This window comes from Seriola dumerili, unplaced genomic scaffold (assembly GCF_002260705.1).
Source record: "Seriola dumerili isolate Sdu_G_001 unplaced genomic scaffold, Sdu_1.0 BDQW01000068.1, whole genome shotgun sequence".
NCBI classification, from domain to species: domain Eukaryota; kingdom Metazoa; phylum Chordata; class Actinopteri; order Carangiformes; family Carangidae; genus Seriola; species Seriola dumerili.
Genome location: NW_019174323.1, coordinates 7,350,271 through 7,369,510, shown reverse-complemented (window position 1 = coordinate 7,369,510; position 19,240 = coordinate 7,350,271). Strand labels below are relative to the sequence as shown.

Sequence of the window (19,240 nt, the reverse complement as noted above, 5' to 3'; positions counted from 1 at the left end):
TGGCTACACCCATCACAAAGATGCACCTGACCACTAGGAAGCAAAAACACAAGCGTCCGAGTCATTAGCAGACATACCGTCGGTCTAAGAGGAACACACTAAATACTTACTAACTTACTAACCGGGATCATGGTCAGAAAACACATCATTTTCGCCGTATTTTTCCTTTGTTACATTTCTGGGATTTACAACAAAGGTGAGGCACATTTGATTTGGGTTGCATGTTGTGTTGTGCTTCGAGGGAGCAGAGAAAAACTCGGCTTTTTTTTTTTTACACGAACGGATGAATTTTTATGATCCGCTTTGTCTGTTTTTGTTATTTTAAAACTGTGCAATTATAAACCAAGGATAAAGTAACAAGAGGGTTAAATATTTCTCAATACGTTTTCCTTTTGTTAATGCCTGTGTCCTGAGAAGAAATACATGCGTTAACTGTTATTTTCCCAGTATTTACAGTTTCATTGTGTATTTACCTTTCTTCCAGACCTTTCTTTCAATGGGCTTACATCAAAACTTTCCAAGTACTCCATTGTAAATCCTCAGGTGATTCACAGAAGAACAAGGACTGTCAACAGACCGCCACAGTCAAAAGAGGTTGGTGTACAACCCTGATTAAATAATCTTTTTAACTGATATTACAGTATGAGAACATTTAATAATGCTTTCTTTTAACCCATTTCAGAAGTATGGAGAGGAGACAATATCATATGCACTCAACATAAACAACAGAAAGCACCTCCTTCATCTAAAAGCTAACAAGTAGGCACAGTTCATTCATACTGACATTATTGTAAGTCCCTGTTTGTGTTTCAGATCAAATGTTGGACATATTCTTTTCTCTCTTTGTCAGAGACTTTTTACACCCAAACTTTGATCAGTATTCACATGACACCGCTGGTAACCACAGTTCGTCATTCATAAGACATGTAAGTCGACAGTTGCGCATTCTGGTTTATAAGGCTACTATAACATCAACCTTTAACCTGATTTTATTTCCTCTTTCTCAGAGGCACTGCTATTTCCACGGAGAGGTGGAGGGATATGAGAATTCAGTGGTAGCGCTCAGCACATGCTCTGGCCTCAGGTTTGATTATCTATGTTCCTGTTTTTAGTGCCTTCTGTGAGTAATGAATGGAGCTAGAGCTTGGCCCTGAATCTATGACAACACTTACAGTAACTGATTGTGTTGAGTTATTATTTCATAATATTTTGTTGTGAAATGAATGCTTGAGGGCAACAAAATCACTTTATTGAAGTTAATAAAGTTAATAAGTTGAACTTGAATAAATTGATATAACGTATAACACAGTTTATTATCTTTACTGGTGTATCAATATTGGGAAATCCTCTTAATAAGATGTGATACTGATTTGAACCATATTACTGGGGCTAAAGCAGAGCCACACATCAAACTAAAGATGGACCTGACCATTTTTTCCCATTTATTACTATTGGTTCAAAGGTTCTTAGTTACCGGTCAAACTTTATCAAAGCAATCTGTCATGTACATTATGTTAGGTAACGTCATGACGTGGCGTAGATTAAAAGTATTCATCTAAAGTTATGTCTGCTGTGCGCTACTTCTCCATAGGGGAGTGATCATCTTTGGAAATGAGACCTATGGACTTGAGCCTATGCCAGAGTCCGCCACCAATGAGCATCTTCTGTATGTAATGAAGGACATTCAGTCTGAGCCTGTCACCTGTGGGGTCGTCGGTGAGGCTGAATCAACACAAAGCCACGAACCCTTTGAACCTGGCCACTCGCTGACTTCACTGCTGCGGGTTAGGATGCTCACTATATTCACTTTAACTCATATTATATTCAGTGTGATTATTTTGCATAGTGGCTGAGGCTTTGAAGTGTCTGCTTGTCCTTATTCTGTTTCCTATTTTAACAGAGGAAGCGCAATTTGCCACAAACTAGCTATGTGGAGTTGGTGCTGGTTGCCGATCATCTCAGGGTGGGTGTGTTTATGTGTTTATGAATTGACTATTGTGTAAACGAGAATGAATTGTTTGCTGTTTCACCCTAGAGGCAAGTGAATGAGCATATTTACCAAAGGTGCCATTAGTCAGCAAGGAATGTGTTTTTCCAACACAAATATTGCAGTGCTTTTCCTGTGCTGCAGACTATATTGTCAAAAATATTTTTTTATTATTGTGTTAATTGTATTTGCAGTATGAATTTAAGGAAAGAAATGAGACGGCGGTACGAGAAGAGTTGGTGGAAATGGCTAACCTGCTGGACGCGGTGAGATTTTAAGTTGTTTGTAAAAGAAACGATGCTAAATTTCCATTAATGGTAATGTTGTTTCTGTGCTAGAGCTGTGTTATGGTCTTAAATAGTCCGCTTTTATTTTCTGTTCTACTCTAGTATTACAAACAACTGAATATCCGTGTCGTGTTGGTGGGCCTGGAGATTTTTAAGGACGGTAATCCATTTGATGTGGATGGCTCTGCAGGAGACGTGTTGGGGAGGTTTGTTCAGTGGAGGAAGACGACTCTGATACCAAAGATCAGGCATGACATTGGTCAACTCCTTGTGTAAGTAATGCCTGGACTTTGTCCTTTTTCTTTAAATAATATGATGCCATCACATGACATTGTTTGATACAAGTCAACTGCGTGACTTATCTCTTGGTCCACTTGTTTCTCAGTGGTCAACCGAACCCATACAATGGAGGTGTATTAGGTATGGCCTTCGTGGGCACCGTCTGCTCCGTAGCGACAGCTGGAGGAATCAACGTGGTTAGTTCAACTCCCTTTTAACTTCTAACACCAGCTGACACCGTGGTGCCTCGGCAGCATGAGCCTTAGTGTAGAACCTGATACTATCTGCATTATTCATGGACACTTGTATAAGTGCAGCTTGTTTTCAAACAGGTTAGACTTACCATAGTCTTTTTAAGCTCCATGACTAGGCATCTTTTATTGTCTTATTGGATTCCTTATTCTTTTGTCTCGTGATGCCTCATGTTGTTCTTGATTTGAAGTCATACCAGAAGGAAAAATAACTTCCTGATCAACTAAAAAAAACCACACCCTACATAGTTGAATTGCTGCCCATCTTTTCCCATCAGTGAACGACCCTTTCATACCCAACCTCTTCCTCCAACATTCCGATTCAACAGGAGATAAATGAAATCAATCAAGCAAAATACCGTCTTTCACTGTGACTAAAAAGTAAAAAGTTAACTAAAGGAAGTGTTTTTCTTGTTTGTTTTTTTTTACTTGAATTTCCCATTTAGGATAATCCAGTATATTAAGGTATATAAACTAAGGAGAATATTAGCACTGAATGTACTTTGTATCTTACTGAGTGTGTTTTCACAGTTCAGTAACAACAACCTGCCTTACGTCTCCACTGTTGTGGCGCACGAGATGGGACATAACCTGGGTATGAATCACGACAACACCCGCTGCAAATGTAGTGGAGAAGCCTGCATCATGGCAGCCAGTGCTAGGTAAAACATCTTCCATAAAATATTTCTTAACTCCTTGACATGAAATTGAAAAAAAGCAGTGGTTAAAATCCCACAGTACATAGTACATATTATATTCTGTGCCTTTTACAACACCCATACTGTCATAAGTAAGCTTTTTCTCCCTCAAAATAAAAGAAAAATGTCCATGTGTACTTAGTGTATTACTGAGCATCGGCCCTTGGATTTTACAGGATTTAACGTGTCAAGTGTAGTGTGTTTCTGTATAACGTAGCCTCTTTTACTTTACTCTCTACAGTTATTTCCTCAATGAATGAACACTCAGTCCATTCATTCAGGAAGCAAACATATGATCTTGTCAAAGATTGTTTAGTAACGTGAGGCCTGTCCAAATAGACATTTCCATTAATAGCTTATCTTGTCACCCTGTAGTGGTTCCACCACTTTCAGCAGCTGCAGTGCAACAGACTTTGAGACTCTGATCCTCCGTGGAGGAGGCGTGTGTCTGAAAAACCAGCCCTCCCCGTCAGATGTGGTTGGTTCTGCCGAATGCGGCAATGGCCGGCTGGACCAAGGAGAGCAGTGTGACTGTGGCAAACCAGAGGTAGAGTACTGCCTAACTGATAAACTCCTGCACTGAGCACTTAATGTTGTTTCGTGTTGTGTTCTGGTAGTTTTCACTCTGTTTTTAAAATGGGAATAAAGTGTTTTTATGCAGGTATATTAGATCTGACAACCAGTAAATATGAATGTATACCAGATATTTACACAGACAGAAACGATTTTTGTGGAAATCTGAATTAAGAATCAAGAGTCACGCCTGTCTTTGTGGGTTTTATTGAAAACAGCGTCTGCAAATGGGCTCAACACGTATAGAGAGATCAAAGGTCCCCATAATGTGAGAACCCCAAAATGAGAACAATCCAGTCTTTTATACTATTGCAAAAAAAAAAAAAAGAAAGAGAATGTGGGAGTCTCCACCCCTGGCCTACAGTTGGTGATTTTAGGCTGCACAGGCAGGGTCAAAACCTGATGTACGAGGAAGTTATGCAGATAAAGAACTACCACAGTTCACCTGAGATCGAGACAGTTTATCAACTACAAAGAGGTTACACTAAGAGCACACGTATGATGAATTACATTTTCCAATTACAATAAGAAGGCAGGTTACAAATACAATCACACTAAATTTTTCCACTACACAATCTAGGGGTTGTCTTTGTAATTTACTCTCAATTTAGACGTGTAGTGAATGAATGCCATGCTACAACCTCAAGGATCTTAGAATAAAAAAATATTCTGGCGTTGTTAAATTCTTGTACTTTTTTATGTCTTTGTAGTGTGGTGATACGCATAGTTTTACACTGTTTCCATTTCATATAGGAATGCAATAACAGATGCTGTGATGCTGCAACCTGCAAGTTTACACGCGGGGCCGCCTGCGCTCAGGGGAGCTGCTGTGAAGACTGTCAGGTCAGCATTGTACTGGACTCGCGACTGGGGTTATGTAGCTTAGAACTGCACTGAATAAAGGCAATAAATTCTGCATTCTTCGCACTTAAAATATACATTTTTTCTGTTTTTGTATGTGATGCTCTTTTGTTTTAGATCAGAGTGTCTGGAACGCCGTGCAGAGAGTCTGTCAACGCCTGTGATCTCCCTGAATACTGTGATGGAAATAGCGGGTTCTGTCCCGACGACTTCTACGTCATGGACGGCCTGCCATGCCAAAACAATGCCGCATACTGCTTTGAGGGCAGATGCCAGACGTATGATTTCCAGTGCAAACATCTCTTTGCACCAGGTACATTCAAATAAGGGCTGATGTGGTTAATCCACATTATGTGTCTATCAGGAGACAGCGATCACCTGGCAACATATTAATTCACGTCTCTCATCATTAATATTTTATGTTGGCTATTATTTCTCTCTTGGGCAGATGAAGCGACAAAGGCAGCAGATGTTTGTTTCCAGCATGCAAACACTCAGGGAAACTTATTTGGAAACTGTGGCATCACCAGCAAAGTAGATTTCATCAAATGTCCTGTAGCGTAAGTACTGGTAGATCTATAAAAAGCGTGTAACTGCAGTCATGTTACAGTTAGGATCAAGTTCACAGTGATAAAACTCCTAACTCATTTATTGCAAGACACATCAACACAGAGCCCACCTGTTGAAATTATGTGGGGAACATTTAAGATTTTTCAGTTACTCATCTGGCCAAATATCAAATCCTCCATCCTCTCAACAGAGTTGGGCTGAGTGGACCCGCGTGGATACGACTGTACTGTCTTTCACCACTGTTGCCATGTACTTAGGATGGTTATTTTAAGCAAAATGATGTGATGCAACTTTATTTTGTCAGGTGAAGGAGGTGAAGGATAGTTTAGCTTTTTTTTTATTATTATTATTTCTTCAGCATTTAGCTCATTAACAGCAGTGGGCAATGAACGTTTTTCTCTTGAACCTCCGCTGCAGAGACGCCATGTGTGGAAAGGTGCAGTGTACTAACGTGGACGTCAACAACCCCCCTCCTGGTGCCCATGTCAGCATCCAAATAGTTGAAGGGTCAAGATGTGTTAATGCAGACTTCAACCTCGGCACAGATGTGCTAGATCCTGCCTACGTTAACACTGGCAGCCCTTGTGGTACAGGAAAGGTGAGCTGACATTGAAGACTGAACTTTTTTAAGAACTGTACACGTCAGAGAGAAGGAATGTATTCATGAAATTATGTGACTTGATTTGTTCCAGTAAGGTTCTGCCAATGTGAAAGTGGATGTGGACGCATAGTGACGCATCATTTTCATTTTAATTCTTTTTCAGGCCTGCCTTGACTTTAAGTGTGTAAACGCCACTGCTCTGTTGCCCAAGTTGGTCTGTGATGCCCAGACCACCTGCAATGGCCGAGGGGTAAAACTTTTTTTTTTTTTAAAAAGACATTTTCCTTACTTTCTTTACTCAGTTACCAGCCACTAATAAAAAGTCTGACTTTGCTGTTTTTTTTTTTTTATTCCTTCAGGTATGTAATGACCAAGGGAACTGCCACTGTGAAAACGGGTGGGGCCCACCCCAGTGTGCCAGGTCAGGGCGTGGTGGCAGCATAAACAGTGGTCCGGCTCAGATAGGTGTGTTTTAATTGATTCTATCAATTTACTTTTCAAGACAAATGAAGTTGTTACTGCGACACTGTAATCTAATGTAAGATTGTGTGGCCTATATCAAGGCTTCATATTACTCATATATTAATCATTTGCTGCTGACCCGAGCGTGGTAGCAATGGTCCCTTGCTACATCTGCTCTTGAAGCACCCAGATGTCAATGTGTTTTGGCCTTAAATAATTTTAATAATAGTGGTGGATCAGGAACCACATTAGCAATTAATCGTCTTACATACAATTTAGCAGTTGTTCTACCATTAGTGATATATAAATCTAAATTGTCATGCATATTATTTTTGTCATGATGTCTTGTATTGTCGTGTGTGTTTGAAAATGTAAAAAAAAAAAAAAAACCATCACTGTAAAGTCAGCCTATCATTGATATAACTGTAGGGAATCTGCCAGGAATACCTACTGACCGCTAAGTGTAACTAATGCTACTGTTCCTTATTCACATCTGGCCTTGGCAACCTCAGACTACTCCGTCAGGAACGGCCTGTTGATCTTCTTCCTGTTGGTGGTTCCTGTTCTGGTCCTTCTCATTCTGGTGCTGCTCTACACCTTTAGGAGAGATACCCTGAACCTCTGCCTGAAAAGAAGGAGGAAGTAAGCATCAAGTCACATTGGGAAATATTTTGATACATATTATAAAGTCTGCAGTTGCAATGTCTTTGCAATGTTTTTTTTAAGGTTTTCTTATTGTAGGCCAGGTAATGCTCAGAATGGAACTCCAAATGGACAGCCAAACACACATGTTCGTACAAGTACCACGACCCAGCCTCCAGCACAGACTCCACCTGATAGGGCAAGTATTTTTGTTTACTTTTAGTCATTACTGCAGGGAAGGCAGTGCAATATTTATTCTGCAGCTGGAAAATCAGGTTTTCATTACCTGAAAATGCCATCACACAAAAGCAGTAGATCAATAATCAGTATATCTTTAAAAGCTGACTAATAATAGGTTGTTATTTTCTTTCTTAATTCTAGCCTGGAAATCTGCCAGCTACCGCAGCTCCAATTTCTGGGTATGTACTGATTTAACTTTCTTAATTTCACTCAATCCCTATTGTCCTCACACATACAGACGGGTAAGAACTTTGATCTTACAAGCTGACCTGTATGACTGGTTGACCTGAATTTTCACTTAACCTGTCAGTTTCAGGTATGGAGAATTGGATTACTGGAATGCAGAAACAAGCGCTGCCCCTGCACGACCACCGGCTCCTAGGCAGGGCCCCGGAGTGCCCAGACCTATCCCTCCCAAGTAGCCACCGCATTGATTTTCTTTTTATACCAAATATATGAATGTATGGAGTTTAGTACAGCTTTACACCGTATGAAGAGACAATTTTAAACACTGTGATTATAATAGACTCACTGAAACCTGTTGCCAGCACCTTTATAAGGTTGGCTGTAGTAACGTGGTCTTGGTTAATGTGTAAATATTTAGTGGTATATATATGTTTTATTCGAGTCATTGCAAATATGTGCACACAAAATGTAACAAAAAACAATCTTTTGTATTATGTTTTTCCCCCCCCAAAGTATTTTAATGATTTTGTGAATTTTGAGATCATGGATTTTGATTGTAATAAAAAACATGTATCAGGCAATATTTGTTTTTCTATTTTTACTGTAGGAGTGTGAGTTTCTTGGAAGTTTTACTGTAGATGTTAGCCCTAGTTTGTGTCACTTTGTAATGTAATGATAATACATGAGGCACAAACTTAAACTATGCTGCTTACACAATGATGTTTCAGTATTAATAATCTAGTGATGTCCTGTAGGGCCTTTAGTAAAGGCAATGATAATATATCAGTGAGAGGGACTACTTTACTACTTTATCTACATTTTGCTGCTAATACTAATGTAGTACAATTGGAAAGCTCCCCTTCCATAAATAAAGCCAGTCAGAAAATATTTTAAAAATATGACAGCGGCAGAGGTGGAGGACACCATTTGAATGGCACTAAAATAGGCAGCTGAGTAGTATGTGAGATATTACAGCCAATGATTTGGGGGCTCTGTAGTAAGAGGATTTTTTCAATAAAGATTCATAACGCTTTAAGTCATTGCATCACGATGTCATTTTATTGCCAGGGCTTATACATCTGACAATCATTTCTCCACATAACTTCTCTGTTAGAGATGGTGCCAAGGAGCCAGCAGATGGTTCAAGTGCAAGTCTTAAATAATTAATTGGTGTTTTATTTATTCATTCATTCATTGATTTGTTTGTTTATTAGTTTGTACAATTGAATCTAACCTTTTGCTACCTCCATATCAAAGCGCTTCCGTATTTCCCCGCCTCTCCAGTCAGTCTCCCTTCTTTTGCTTTATTTTGTGGGCTTTTATTCTGAAAGGATTGTGGGCTGAAGTCACGTGTTTCCTTATGTTTCGACAGCGGAAGTTAACTGCTATCTGTAACTTTCTATGGCTGCAATACTATGTAAAAATCTGAGGCTTAAACTGGCTCCCTGGTAGCCATGGCAGCAGAAGAGAAGGCGGGTGTCGGTCGGGCCCCGGCTTGTCTGTGTGTCCTCTGCGGGCTACCTGCCACAGGGAAGTCCACTCTGGCCCGCACGGTGCTCAGCGCCGCTGCACAGCACGGATGGAGAGCCACTGTTGTGCCGTACGATGACCTGATCCCGGAGCATGCTTTTCAGACCAGAGCTGTGGAGGACGGAGTCGCACTGCAAGATGTGGTAAAGACAACTGAGCTAAATTGGAAGATTTTTACTGCGAGTTCAGCATCCAAATAGATGCGACGGAGTCCGTCCCTAATCTAATAATGCCAGCCCCACTGAATCCAAAAGGAGGACTGGACTTTTACTGTAACACTAATGTTACATGCGAAACTAAATTAAAAATACAGATATTGCAGTAATGATCTAAATTTTGTATCAATATCATAGGAATATTTTAGTGGTACACATAGAAGTGCTGTATTAAATTATACTGGCAAGAGTAAAAGTACATTTAGATAGAACTGAAACAATTACTCCATTAATCAAAAACAAGTTTTTAAATAGAAATTGCCATAACTTGTGATTGCTATTTTTCAGTGTTATTATATATATATATATGTTTATAGTTATTGTTATTATTGTTGTTATTATTATTTCTTACTAATCATAGACCAAATAATTACTAAGGTCACACATATTCCCTATAAGTATCAAAGATATTGCAAGTCATTGTCCTCATTGTCGTCCCCCCACCCCCCCAGCACACTGAATGGAAGTTACACAGACACGCTGTGCTGCAGTGCATTGAGCAGTTCATGAAGAAACCTGAAGTGTTGGCCGAGCTGCCAAGCAAATGTCAGATCAACAGGGCTGCGTGGGAACAATGCATTCACACTCTGCTGCAGCCTGAAGGTTTGGACCACTCTTGTGCTGACCGGACTCCACTTCTCTTTCTACTGGATGACAACTTCTACTATCCAAGCATGAGATATGAAGTGTACCAACTTGCAAGAAAGTGTGAGCCTCTGTTTTCTGTGTAAAGGTTAAACCACTGAATGTTTACGAAAGACTATGCTGGTAGTTTTGCAAGTTTTAGCCCATACATTACAATCCTTGTATATTTTAGATATCTATTTAAAATTTTTAAAGGACACTGAGCTTATATATTGATTTCATGCTTCAAACTTATCAAAATCCTTGAATCCAGGAGCTTTCTGCAAGCACCTGAATGCACCAGGGAATGTTTTTAAAAACATTGTCTTGCAACAGAAGACCATCATTTTGGAGCATTTAAAGGCAACTACATGTTTACTATGATGAATAAGTGATTCCAAGAAAGTCTCAAGACTTCAAGTAAATTTGTGTTAGTGTTGCTGCTGCTGGCGGCTGCCTGGATGACTGGGAAAATAAATCATTTATTATTTTCTCAAACGTGCAAAACTACCGTTATGCAGTTTAAATAGTTGCCCCTTTGGTTGAATTACTCAGTCAGTTGTCTTTGCAGATTCACTGGGGTTTGGAGTCATGCATCAGCAGAAACCAGAGCAGGTCTGAGCCCATTCCCACTGAGGTGATATTAGAGATGGTGAAGCGCTTGGAGTCTCCAAATCCACAGAAGAACCCATGGGAGACAAAAAGCATTTACCTCAACACTACAGACAATTTGTCCAAATGTGACATGTAAGACAGCAAAACAAGCAGTTACTAACACTTTTTACTGAAGTGCAATAATTGGATATTAATTGGTTGCATCTGTCTGTGGATCTGACTTGTCTTCAGCCAGAAGGTAATGGAGTTGATCTCCTCTGCACTGAGCAACCCGCTGAGCCCTGTAGAGGACAACACTGAACAAAAGGTGTGTCAGCGTTAATAAGAATTTTAATATATGCAACTAGAGTGGTGGAAAATGTATTGTTTATCTATTGTTATAAATTGTTGTCCTGTACTATGCAGGAAGCCGCCCGTCTGAAATGTGCCTCTAGTGTGGTCCACCAGGCTGACCAGGCCTGTCGACGCCTGATCTCTGAGGCCATGAAGACTGCCAGAGGTCAGCTGAGAGCTTCAATAATATTTGACATTTCACCGTTTACTCACTTTGTCATTTGCAGCCCTGTCGTAATGATACATTTGTCACCTTAACTTCAGAAAATCAAGTGTCCTCTGGACACATGAGGTCTCTGGCGACCCAGCTGAATGAATCCAAAGCAACATTTCTTCACAACCTGCGAAAACAGTTGCTTCAGGAAACGTCGCTCACTCAAGAAGAGGACTTTGATGTGGAACGTGTGGTGAAAAGAGCAGTGGATGTTTTCAACCACGAGAAAAAGGAGATCTTGCTGAGAATCATAAATGACCATAAATGACTTTTTTCCACAAAGCAATATTTAATTGCATCCAGTCATTAGTGAATGTGTGTAATTTGTATTTAATTAAATGTAAATAAAATGCTGGTTACCTCAGTTCTTGGAACATTGTGGCATCATTTTATTTAGAAAGAAAAACTTGAAAGAAATATTTTTTAAACACTCAATAAGCTACTGTGTAGTGGCCATGTATGTGGTTTCTGCAAATATGGTGTGAAGTGTTGATCAGATAACATCTTGTTTGTCAGGATACACGTGATATGAGTTTAAATTGATAAGAGCCCATTAATCTCAAAGTTACTATCTTCTGTCCAAAATAAGTTAATCACATACAAACAACTTAACCAACTGAATAAGTCTTTACTTTAGACCAAGATTACAAATACTCTTATTATTATTTCCACAAAATCAGAAACTACTACTTAAAATAAAAAGTAACATTATTTCACATTACATCATAACAGGGTTACCCTGGATCTTTACAGTGCCTCAACATCAGTTACTACACACTTAAAATGTGGCTACATTGAAATTTGATTTTGTACTAAAAATTGATATATACGGTACAACAAAGCTACTCAAGACAGTTTATAAATAGTTGTAGAAAATGGTATAAATTAATTAAAAAAAAAAAAAAAAAAACTTAAATCTATCTAAAATATTACTGACTCATTTGGTTGGACACTTTCTACAGTCTATGGAGTGAGGTATAAATAAATATCAGAACAGCAAGCAGGATTATGATGTGTGTGGCTGGACACAAACCTAAATTTTGGACATCTGAACATCCCACTTTAGTTTCTCACAGCAACATAAGTCCAGCTTATTTAACTGAGATAGAAACTTTGGTGCATAATTAGCTGAACAAGCGATACACAGATGTTGGACAAAAGCCCTGCAGTGAATACAAAGCTGGGGAAGTGAAGTTTAAATACTGCTAACTGGTCTTTGATTTAAAATGTCTCATATGTAGCTGCCTATGTAATAGTTTTTTACTGAGAGAGCTGAGTGAAACCCTGGTGAGTCACTGCAAAGAGATAAAATGTTGCAAATCCCCAAAATCCCAATGATATTCTAAACACAAGCAACACTGACTGTAAGATCCTGGAAACTACGCTGTACTGCAAGGTGTGTCTGTGGTTTTGTCCATTGACAACTAATATTAAGGCTCAAAGTTGAGAATAATGTAGAACTGTAAGGCAGAAATATAATGCAGGTATTGAGTGTAAAATAGATAGTAAACTGTACATAACAAAAATATAAATCAGTGTAACAAGCAAAATACTGAAAACAAGAATCTATGACTCCATGTGGTTCCTTGTCACAAGCAATCACTTTTGATGTTGGCCGCGCGCAAAACAATATTTAATTGCATCCAGTCATTAGTGAATGTGTGTAATTTGTATTTAATTAAATGTAAATAAAATGCTGGTTACCTCAGTTCTTGGAACATTGTGGCATCATTTTATTTAGAAAGAAAAACTTGAAAGAAATATTTTTTAAACACTCAATAAGCTACTGTGTAGTGGCCATGTATGTGGTTTCTGCAAATATGGTGTGAAGTGTTGATCAGATAACATCTTGTTTGTCAGGATACACGTGATATGAGTTTAAATTGATAAGAGCCCATTAATCTCAAAGTTACTATCTTCTGTCCAAAATAAGTTAATCACATACAAACAACTTAACCAACTGAATAAGTCTTTACTTTAGACCAAGATTACAAATACTCTTATTATTATTTCCACAAAATCAGAAACTACTACTTAAAATAAAAAGTAACATTATTTCACATTACATCATCACAGGGTTATTATTGTTGTTATTATTATTTCTTACTAATCATAGACCAAATAATTACTAAGGTCACACATATTCCCTATAAGTATCAAAGATATTGCAAGTCATTGTCCTCATTGTCGTCCCCCCACCCCCCCAGCACACTGAATGGAAGTTACACAGACACGCCGTGCTGCAGTGCATTGAGCAGTTCATGAAGAAACCTGAAGTGTTGGCCGAGCTGCCAAGCAAATGTCAGATCAACAGGGCTGCGTGGGAACAATGCATTCGCACTCTGCTGCAGCCTGAAGGTTTGGACCACTCTTGTGCTGACCGGACTCCACTTCTCTTTCTACTGGATGACAACTTCTACTATCCAAGCATGAGATATGAAGTGTACCAACTTGCAAGAAAGCGTGAGCCTCTGTTTTCTGTGTAAAGGTTAAACCACTGAATGTTTGCGAAAGACTATGCTGGTAGTTTTGCAAGTTTTAGCCCATACATTACAATCCTTGTATATTTTAGATATCTATTTAAAATTTTTAAAGGACACTGAGCTTATATATTGATTTCATGCTTCAAACTTATCAAAATCCTTGAATCCAGGAGCTTTCTGCAAGCACCTGAATGCACCAGGGAATGTTTTTAAAAACATTGTCTTGCAACAGAAGACCATCATTTTGGAGCATTTAAAGGCAACTACATGTTTACTATGATGAATAAGTGATTCCAAGAAAGTCTCAAGACTTCAAGTAAATTTGTGTTAGTGTTGCTGCTGCTGGCGGCTGCCTGGATGACTGGGAAAATAAATCATTTATTATTTTCTCAAACGTGCAAAACTACCGTTATGCAGTTTAAATAGTTGCCCCTTTGGTTGAATTACTCAGTCAGTTGTCTTTGCAGATTCACTGGGGTTTGGAGTCATGCATCAGCAGAAACCAGAGCAGGTCTGAGCCCATTCCCACTGAGGTGATATTAGAGATGGTGAAGCGCTTGGAGTCTCCAAATCCACAGAAGAACCCATGGGAGACAAAAAGCATTTACCTCAACACTACAGACAATTTGTCCAAATGTGACATGTAAGACAGCAAAACAAGCAGTTACTAACACTTTTTACTGAAGTGCAATAATTGGATATTAATTGGTTGCATCTGTCTGTGGATCTGACTTGTCTTCAGCCAGAAGGTAATGGAGTTGATCTCCTCTGCACTGAGCAACCCGCTGAGCCCTGTAGAGGACAACACTGAACAAAAGGTGTGTCAGCGTTAATAAGAATTTTAATATATGCAACTAGAGTGGTGGAAAATGTATTGTTTATCTATTGTTATAAATTGTTGTCCTGTACTATGCAGGAAGCCGCCCGTCTGAAATGTGCCTCTAGTGTGGTCCACCAGGCTGACCAGGCCTGTCGACGCCTGATCTCTGAGGCCATGAAGACTGCCAGAGGTCAGCTGAGAGCTTCAATAATATTTGACATTTCACCGTTTACTCACTTTGTCATTTGCAGCCCTGTCGTAATGATACATTTGTCACCTTAACTTCAGAAAATCAAGTGTCCTCTGGACACATGAGGTCTCTGGCGACCCAGCTGAATGAATCCAAAGCAACATTTCTTCACAACCTGCGAAAACAGTTGCTTCAGGAAACGTCGCTCACTCAAGAAGAGGACTTTGATGTGGAACGTGTGGTGAAAAGAGCAGTGGATGTTTTCGACCACGAGAAAAAGGAGATCTTGCTGAGAATCATAAATGACCATAAATGACTTTTTTCCACAAAGCAATATTTAATTGCATCCAGTCATTAGTGAATGTGTGTAATTTGTATTTAATTAAATGTAAATAAAATGCTGGTTACCTCAGTTCTTGGAACATTGTGGCATCATTTTATTTAGAAAGAAAAACTTGAAAGAAATATTTTTTAAACACTCAATAAGCTACTGTGTAGTGGCCATGTATGTGGTTTCTGCAAATATGGTGTGAAGTGTTGATCAGATAACATCTTGTTTGTCAGGATACACGTGATATGAGTTTAAATTGATAAGAGCTCATTAATCTCAAAGTTACTATCTTCTGTCCAAAATAAGTTAATCACATACAAACAACTTAACCAACTGAATAAGTCTTTACTTTAGACCAAGATTACAAATACTCTTATTATTATTTCCACAAAATCAGAAACTACTACTTAAAATAAAAAGTAACATTATTTCACATTACATCATAACAGGGTTACCCTGGATCTTTACAGTGCCTCAACATCAGTTACTACACACTTAAAATGTGGCTACATTGAAATTTGATTTTGTACTAAAAATTGATATATACGGTACAACAAAGCTACTCAAGACAGTTTATAAATAGTTGTAGAAAATGGTATAAATTAATTAAAAAAAAAAAAAAAAATACTTAAATCTATCTAAAATATTACTGACTCATTTGGTTGGACACTTTCTACAGTCTATGGAGTGAGGTATAAATAAATATCAGAACAGCAAGCAGGATTATGATGTGTGTGGCTGGACACAAACCTAAATTTTGGACATCTGAACATCCCACTTTAGTTTCTCACAGCAACATAAGTCCAGCTTATTTAACTGAGATAGAAACTTTGGTGCATAATTAGCTGAACAAGTGATACACAGATGTTGGACAAAAGCCCTGCAGTGAATACAAAGCTGGGGAAGTGAAGTTTAAATACTGCTAACTGGTCTTTGATTTAAAATGTCTCATATGTAGCTGCCTATGTAATAGTTTTTTACTGAGAGAGCTGAGTGAAACCCTGGTGAGTCACTGCAAAGAGATAAAATGTTGCAAATCCCCAAAATCCCAATGATATTCTAAACACAAGCAACACTGACTGTAAGATCCTGGAAACTACGCTGTACTGCAAGGTGTGTCTGTGGTTTTGTCCATTGACAACTAATATTAAGGCTCAAAGTTGAGAATAATGTAGAACTGTAAGGCAGAAATATAATGCAGGTATTGAGTGTAAAATAGATAGTAAACTGTACATAACAAAAATATAAATCAGTGTAACAAGCAAAATACTGAAAACAAGAATCTATGACTCCATGTGGTTCCTTGTCATAAGCAATCACTTTTGATGTTGGCCGCGCGCAAAATGGCATGCAAAGTCGTATTTGTCTATGCACATGTGTCCACAGATGTTGCACTGGAAAGGATGTTCATAGCCATGACAACCCATGTGAATGGTGTAGAGGATATTGTCAGAAAAGTGAATATCACAATGCTGGCATTTATGCAAGAGCTGTTGATCCGGTATGGTCAGGGCAGGAGTGGGTGTGCTCGGCTGGCTGTTGCTAACACTCGCAGTAAAGGCGTTCATGTTGTTGGCGAAACCGAGGCCAGGAACAGGACTACAAGTGCCGTGGACCGAGGTGGGAGATTCTTTTTTAGACGGTGACGTCTGCACTCTGTTTGAACACAATACAACCTGTTCACTAGAGACCTGATGTATGAGGATGGGCTTCTCGTCTTTTAAGGACTCCCTGTCTGGGGATGCAGCAGTCTGAGACTCAGGGTGAAGGTCGGCCAACTGGCCAGCAAGTGTAGACAGCTGGTCCAGTGGGTGATTAAACGTCAGATCATTAGCGCCCCTGTTGCAACTGTCATTCTCATCCACCTTGGGGAGATTCTTATACTCACTACCGTTCAAATGGTGGTGAATCTTGTGAGACAAGTCATTCAGATAATCCGACTTTGGTATCACCATGGGCGGAGGGTTGAAATTAATGAGCAGTCGCCTGCTGAAGCCCAGCGAGCCCGTCCTCTTCTGCAAGGCGCTCAGCATTCTCTTGTTGGAGAAAGGAGAGCGAACGACCCTAGTGGGCAAGAGTTTGTGGCGGCGGCGACGGTGGTGCGACAGGTTGCTGCGGTCGCTGCAGCGGAAGGCGCAGAGGTCACACTTGTACGGCTTCTCTCCTGTGTGTGAGCGCATGTGGGCTTCTAAGTGGCGCTCGTACGCTGAAGCAAATGGGCACAGCTGGCAGCGGTGAGGCTTTTCTCCTGGGTTATAATCATGAGAGGAAATAAATGCAGTAAGGTTGATATTAGATATTCTACTGTGAAAGAGTAAACAGCAGTGAGGCAATAAGTACAACGTCTTATGTGTGCTGCACAAGGGATTGTATAAAGTAGGGCTAGATTATACAAACAAAAAACAGACAGCAATAAGATCTTCCAATATTTCATCCTTAATTGTCTAATTAATGTAGATCACATTGTAACTGTCTCCAGAATTTCAAATCATTTTGACATAAATGTGGCTTACTAATTATTTAGAGAGAATTGGCATCATTAACAATATAAAATCCTAGCATAGAAGTTACAACAGATGTCAGAGTCAAATCAGATTTAATTTTTAAAGCCAAAATCAAAAAATCATCATCTTTTCCTCTAGGGGCTTAACAATCTGTATAGCATACAACACCCTTGAATCAGAAAACATAAATCATAGGATAGCTGGTTTTGGAAATGTGTGTGTTCAGTTTTTGACCAACTAGAATGCCATTCAAACTATGTGTGACTCATCGTTATTTCCAACCACTGTCGTGTACTCTTGAGCAGTCACAGATTTGGACAAGATTTTGCATTTCATGAGACTCTGCCCTGGGTATGTGGACATGGGAAGACTCAGTAGTATCACTGTCTCCATTAGGGCTGCAATGATTACTTTCATTATCAATCAATCTGATCTGACATCGTTTTGTCCAAAAAATGCCAGAAAGAAGTGATAAGTGCCACTTGTAATTTCCCACAGCCCAAGGTGATGTATTCAAATTTCTTCTTTTTGTCTGTCTAAAACTCAAACATGATATATTTACTGTTATAAATGACAAAATGTAGCATCAGATCCTCACATTTGAGAGGCTGGGACTGAGGAATGTTTGGTACTTTTAATTGGAAAAATTACTAAAACAATTAATGGATTATATAAATAATTGATTAAATTTCTGTCAATCAGCTAATCAATTAATTGAGTAATCATTGCAGCTCTGATCTACACTTTATATTGGAAAACTTAAATGTATTTATAGCTGTAAATACAGTACAACTTACATATACTGTTTTATCTGATTGGGAACATTTCCACTGGAAAAAAAAAGTAAATTTTACAAATGTAAACTACCTTAATGACCCCCACCTTGAGAGCCACTGGTATACGACAACTCCTCAGTAGTCTAGATTGCTTGCAGTGTTTCAATTGTAACATTTCGGGCATTGGTGTCCACCTAGTGAATGAATGCAGTGGAAACACTAACCTGTGTGGATGCGGATGTGCTCTATTAAGCGAGCCATGCCCTTATTGGCATAGCTGCAGTAGCTGCACTTGTACTTCCCATCGCAGGTCCTCTCCAGGCCGTCCATCTGTACGTCTGCCCCATCCTCAAGTGGCAGGCTCACCTCCACAGACGGAGGGTCCAGACCATTCTGCTCACTTCTGGGTGCAGCTACAAGCAAACACACCATGACTTTAACATCTTACTCTGTATTTATCAAAGACACGGTGTTTTTTTTTTTAAATTTAATGTGCATCTTTCCCACCGGCTTGAAAATGCTCCGCTGACTCTTTTTCCCCACAAACAGAGCCTGAGATCATGTTGACATGCTGGGTTTGCTGTGTCAGGTATTCTTGAAATTCCTTCACAAAATCCACAGGCTCGCTCTTTATCTCTTCCATTTCTTCCGTCTGTGTTGAACCTGAGGACATGAGTTAATAGTCAGACGTGTGACAACTCAGCTTTGACATTTGACAGTTAATGACCAGCAGAAGCTAACCTAACTAGCTGCCTATAAAACACGTTAGCTCATAGACGTTAACAACAGTACTAACGTCACCTAACACCGGTTATTTGACACCATATTCACCGCAGTTCATATCTTACCTTTCAGTGACTGAACAACATTGTCGCTAAACAGAGAGAAATGTGGAAATGGAGCCCCTCGGGATAAATTATCGGCTACAATCGTTACCAGGTGAACGCTTGACTGCTTCCGCTTTTTTT

The 19,240-nt window shown here is 39.3% G+C and overlaps 4 protein-coding genes across 6 annotated transcripts; 3 read left to right on the top strand and 1 right to left on the bottom strand.

The window, feature by feature from the left end:
* The first annotated feature begins 62 nt into the window (after window positions 1-62).
* LOC111220022 (disintegrin and metalloproteinase domain-containing protein 9-like) lies at window positions 63-8,212 on the top strand. 3 transcript variants are annotated; one of them, XM_022742956.1, is made up of 22 exons: window positions 63-196; window positions 485-594; window positions 686-759; window positions 851-926; window positions 1,008-1,084; window positions 1,592-1,784; window positions 1,901-1,963; window positions 2,182-2,253; window positions 2,377-2,546; window positions 2,660-2,750; window positions 3,336-3,466; window positions 3,878-4,049; window positions 4,829-4,918; window positions 5,054-5,249; window positions 5,385-5,496; window positions 5,924-6,104; window positions 6,271-6,357; window positions 6,467-6,572; window positions 7,082-7,211; window positions 7,296-7,410; window positions 7,593-7,630; window positions 7,762-8,212. In XM_022742956.1, the coding sequence occupies exons 1-22, from the start codon at window positions 130-132 to the stop codon at window positions 7,871-7,873; spliced, it is 2,463 nt and encodes an 820-aa protein (XP_022598677.1). In that variant the 5' UTR covers window positions 63-129; the 3' UTR covers window positions 7,874-8,212. The 3 variants fall into 3 exon arrangements, with proteins under 3 accessions (XP_022598677.1, XP_022598678.1, XP_022598676.1); XM_022742957.1 differs by having other exon boundaries at window positions 683-759; window positions 7,311-7,410; XM_022742955.1 differs by having other exon boundaries at window positions 683-759.
* An 802-nt stretch (window positions 8,213-9,014) lies between these two features.
* On the top strand, window positions 9,015-12,085 carry LOC111219969 (L-seryl-tRNA(Sec) kinase-like). The gene is made up of 6 exons (XM_022742856.1): window positions 9,015-9,310; window positions 9,835-10,090; window positions 10,537-10,753; window positions 10,853-10,928; window positions 11,027-11,120; window positions 11,219-12,085. The coding sequence occupies exons 1-6, from the start codon at window positions 9,092-9,094 to the stop codon at window positions 11,434-11,436; spliced, it is 1,080 nt and encodes a 359-aa protein (XP_022598577.1). The 5' UTR covers window positions 9,015-9,091; the 3' UTR covers window positions 11,437-12,085.
* A 1,429-nt stretch (window positions 12,086-13,514) lies between these two features.
* On the top strand, window positions 13,515-15,073 carry LOC111219968 (L-seryl-tRNA(Sec) kinase-like). Its single transcript, XM_022742855.1, has 5 exons — window positions 13,515-13,631; window positions 14,119-14,294; window positions 14,394-14,469; window positions 14,568-14,661; window positions 14,760-15,073. The coding sequence occupies exons 1-5, from the start codon at window positions 13,605-13,607 to the stop codon at window positions 14,975-14,977; spliced, it is 591 nt and encodes a 196-aa protein (XP_022598576.1). The 5' UTR covers window positions 13,515-13,604; the 3' UTR covers window positions 14,978-15,073.
* A 194-nt stretch (window positions 15,074-15,267) lies between these two features.
* LOC111219967 (zinc finger protein Pegasus-like) lies at window positions 15,268-19,236 on the bottom strand. Its single transcript, XM_022742854.1, has 4 exons — window positions 19,121-19,236; window positions 18,780-18,935; window positions 18,497-18,685; window positions 15,268-17,240 (listed from the first exon to the last, which is right to left on the bottom strand). Exons 2-4 carry the CDS (start codon window positions 18,913-18,915, stop codon window positions 16,309-16,311), a joined length of 1,257 nt encoding a protein of 418 aa, XP_022598575.1. The 5' UTR covers window positions 18,916-18,935; window positions 19,121-19,236; the 3' UTR covers window positions 15,268-16,308.
* Window positions 19,237-19,240: the final 4 nt, after the last annotated feature.

Excerpts from the sequence above, each read along its gene's own strand:
- LOC111219968 (XM_022742855.1), top strand. The coding sequence starts at position 13,605 with ATGAAGTGTACCAACTTGCAAGAAAGC. Across the intron at positions 13,632-14,118 it reads GTACCAACTTGCAAGAAAGC|ATTCACTGGGGTTTGGAGTC; the intron begins GTGAGCCTCTGT and ends TTGTCTTTGCAG. Across the intron at positions 14,662-14,759 it reads GGCCATGAAGACTGCCAGAG|AAAATCAAGTGTCCTCTGGA; the intron begins GTCAGCTGAGAG and ends CCTTAACTTCAG.
- LOC111219969 (XM_022742856.1), top strand. The coding sequence starts at position 9,092 with ATGGCAGCAGAAGAGAAGGCGGGTGTCGGTCGGGCCCCGGCTTGTCTG. Across the intron at positions 10,754-10,852 it reads AATTTGTCCAAATGTGACAT|CCAGAAGGTAATGGAGTTGA; the intron begins GTAAGACAGCAA and ends ACTTGTCTTCAG. Across the intron at positions 10,929-11,026 it reads AGGACAACACTGAACAAAAG|GAAGCCGCCCGTCTGAAATG; the intron begins GTGTGTCAGCGT and ends TGTACTATGCAG.
- LOC111220022 (XM_022742955.1), top strand. The coding sequence starts at position 130 with ATGGTCAGAAAACACATCATTTTCGCCGTATTTTTCCTTTGTTACATT. Across the intron at positions 2,547-2,659 it reads GACATTGGTCAACTCCTTGT|TGGTCAACCGAACCCATACA; the intron begins GTAAGTAATGCC and ends CTTGTTTCTCAG. Across the intron at positions 3,467-3,877 it reads ATCATGGCAGCCAGTGCTAG|TGGTTCCACCACTTTCAGCA; the intron begins GTAAAACATCTT and ends GTCACCCTGTAG.
- LOC111219967 (XM_022742854.1), bottom strand. The coding sequence starts at position 18,915 with ATGGAAGAGATAAAGAGCGAGCCTGTGGATTTTGTGAAGGAATTTCAA. Across the intron at positions 18,686-18,779 it reads AGCGGAGCATTTTCAAGCCG|CTGCACCCAGAAGTGAGCAG; the intron begins GTGGGAAAGATG and ends GTTTGCTTGTAG. Across the intron at positions 17,241-18,496 it reads GCACATCCGCATCCACACAG|GAGAAAAGCCTCACCGCTGC; the intron begins GTTAGTGTTTCC and ends ATTATAACCCAG.